Here is a 1,838-nt window from a genome sequence, read left to right as displayed (position 1 = left end):
AATATTTTATTTTAATTTGACAGGCCAATATATGCTGGAAATGCACTTTGTACTGTTAAATACACTGGTACTGGCCCTTGCATGTTGACCATCAGATCAACATCTTTTCCGGTTACTACCACCTTTGATGATTCAAAATCTAATGAAGCTCCAATCACCCAGGTTGATCTCTCCACCTTTAGTGAAGGTCTGTTTATCTTTTTCTTTCGCATAGTTGATACATTGGCCAGATCCTGCTTTGAAATTGTTACAGAAAGAATATGTACATTATTTGTTATTGATTAAAGCTAAGCCGAATTTTGACATACTTTCTTGTTCATTATTTGCAGATTTTATTGGTCAATCAAGATATGTAAAGCTTTCATCTCAAGACACAGAACGGCCTGATCTTGGGAATGCTCGTGTAGTGGTTACTGGGGGGCGTGGGCTGAAAAGTGGTGAAAACTTCAAAATGATAGAGAAACTTGCAGAGAAACTTGGTGCAGCTGGTAGCTCTTCCACAAAAATCTTGTGTGTTCAGAAGGGGGAAAAAAAAAAGAGCCTTTTTTTTTTTTTTAATATTTCTGTGATCTGCATTGTTCTTTTCGTCTAAGATTCTAAATGCGTATATTTTTTACTGCAAGACATGCAATGATTCAATATCTTCAAATACAATTTGAAATGAGGATGTTTTAAATTTCGTGAGAACTTGAGTCTTGATCTTCCAGTTTAGATGTAACTGCATATGGTGTTGTTTTCAACAATGGTTCTTCTCCTTCTATGTAACCAGAAATTTCTCTCTTCTTTTTTGCTCAGTTGGTGCTACCCGAGCTGCTGTTGATGCGGGTTTTGTCCCTAATGATCTTCAGGTAATTCCAGTGATGGTTACTTTCAATATAATTCGACAATCATGCATGTATCCATAATTTTATTTTATTTTATTATTATTATTTTTTTGTAAAAACAAAATTCAAGTTTGGTTGCTCAGAGATTATGACTCAAAGCATCTTATCGGCCTCATTTTTCACATCTCATATAAAATTGTTAACAGTCTAATGTGTTCATGGCCTTCTCTTCCCATGGTTCTCAAATGTGACTGGTTTGTTTTAGGTTGGGCAAACTGGAAAGATAGTTGCCCCCGAGTTATACATGGCTTTCGGTGTATCTGGAGCCATCCAACACCTAGCAGGCATGAAAGATTCGAAAGTCATTGTTGCTGTGAACAAGGATGCTGATGCATCAATATTTCAGGTGATGGTTTGAAGTTGAACTTGTGAACTTTTTTTCTCAAACAGAGTTCCTGGGGTTCAGTAATCTAGGACATTTTTGTTTCTCTTCCCAATACAACCAAATGTATGATGATCTTAGTTGTTTGCTGGTACATTTTAATGAGTTCTTTGATGCGTTCGCAGGTTGCTGATTACGGACTCGTAGGTGATCTCTTCGAGGTGATACCTGAGTTGCTAGAGAAGCTTCCCGAGAAAAAGTAAACTAATCTTTTGAGGTTCTGGAAGTTCGGAAATGCTGAAAGTTACTGTATCTAGTCTAAACGAAAAGTACGACCTTTGATACAAAAGTCCATAGTTTCCAAAGTGGTAAAAGTTGCTCGACACCTTTGTGCACTTCATGAATGAGAAATGAAATAATTACTAATCACAGTTGGATAACCTCCCCGCTTCATAACTGTCTTTTAGTGTATGGATACTTGGATGTAACACACAGTATTGTAAACACTAAAACTTACTAATAATATCAAAGTCTGATTTACCAAGGCATCTGAATGATGTATATATCTTGTTAAATGACGCAAATTCTATTTTAAGTTTTTACCAAGGCATCAGAATTGAACACTTTTTCTT

The 1,838-nt window shown here is 36.1% G+C and overlaps 1 protein-coding gene across 1 annotated transcript; it reads left to right on the top strand.

Moving 5' to 3' along the window:
- Positions 1–20: 20 nt before the first annotated feature.
- On the top strand, positions 21–1,748 carry LOC21383870 (electron transfer flavoprotein subunit alpha, mitochondrial). Its single transcript, XM_010114890.2, has 5 exons — positions 21–187; positions 330–488; positions 796–848; positions 1,090–1,230; positions 1,392–1,748. Exons 1-5 carry the CDS (start codon positions 82–84, stop codon positions 1,467–1,469), a joined length of 537 nt encoding a protein of 178 aa, XP_010113192.1. The 5' UTR covers positions 21–81; the 3' UTR covers positions 1,470–1,748.
- The last annotated feature ends 90 nt before the right edge of the window (positions 1,749–1,838 follow it).

This window comes from Morus notabilis, unplaced genomic scaffold (assembly GCF_000414095.1).
Source record: "Morus notabilis unplaced genomic scaffold, ASM41409v2 C11441331, whole genome shotgun sequence".
Lineage (NCBI taxonomy): Eukaryota > Viridiplantae > Streptophyta > Magnoliopsida > Rosales > Moraceae > Morus > Morus notabilis.
Note: the sequence above shows the minus strand (reverse complement) of the source record. Positions and strands in the feature narration are given on the sequence as shown.

Excerpts from the sequence above, each read along its gene's own strand:
- LOC21383870 (XM_010114890.2), top strand. The coding sequence starts at position 82 with ATGTTGACCATCAGATCAACATCTTTTCCGGTTACTACCACCTTTGAT. Across the intron at positions 489-795 it reads AGAGAAACTTGGTGCAGCTG|TTGGTGCTACCCGAGCTGCT; the intron begins GTAGCTCTTCCA and ends TTTTTTGCTCAG. Across the intron at positions 1,231-1,391 it reads CTGATGCATCAATATTTCAG|GTTGCTGATTACGGACTCGT; the intron begins GTGATGGTTTGA and ends ATGCGTTCGCAG.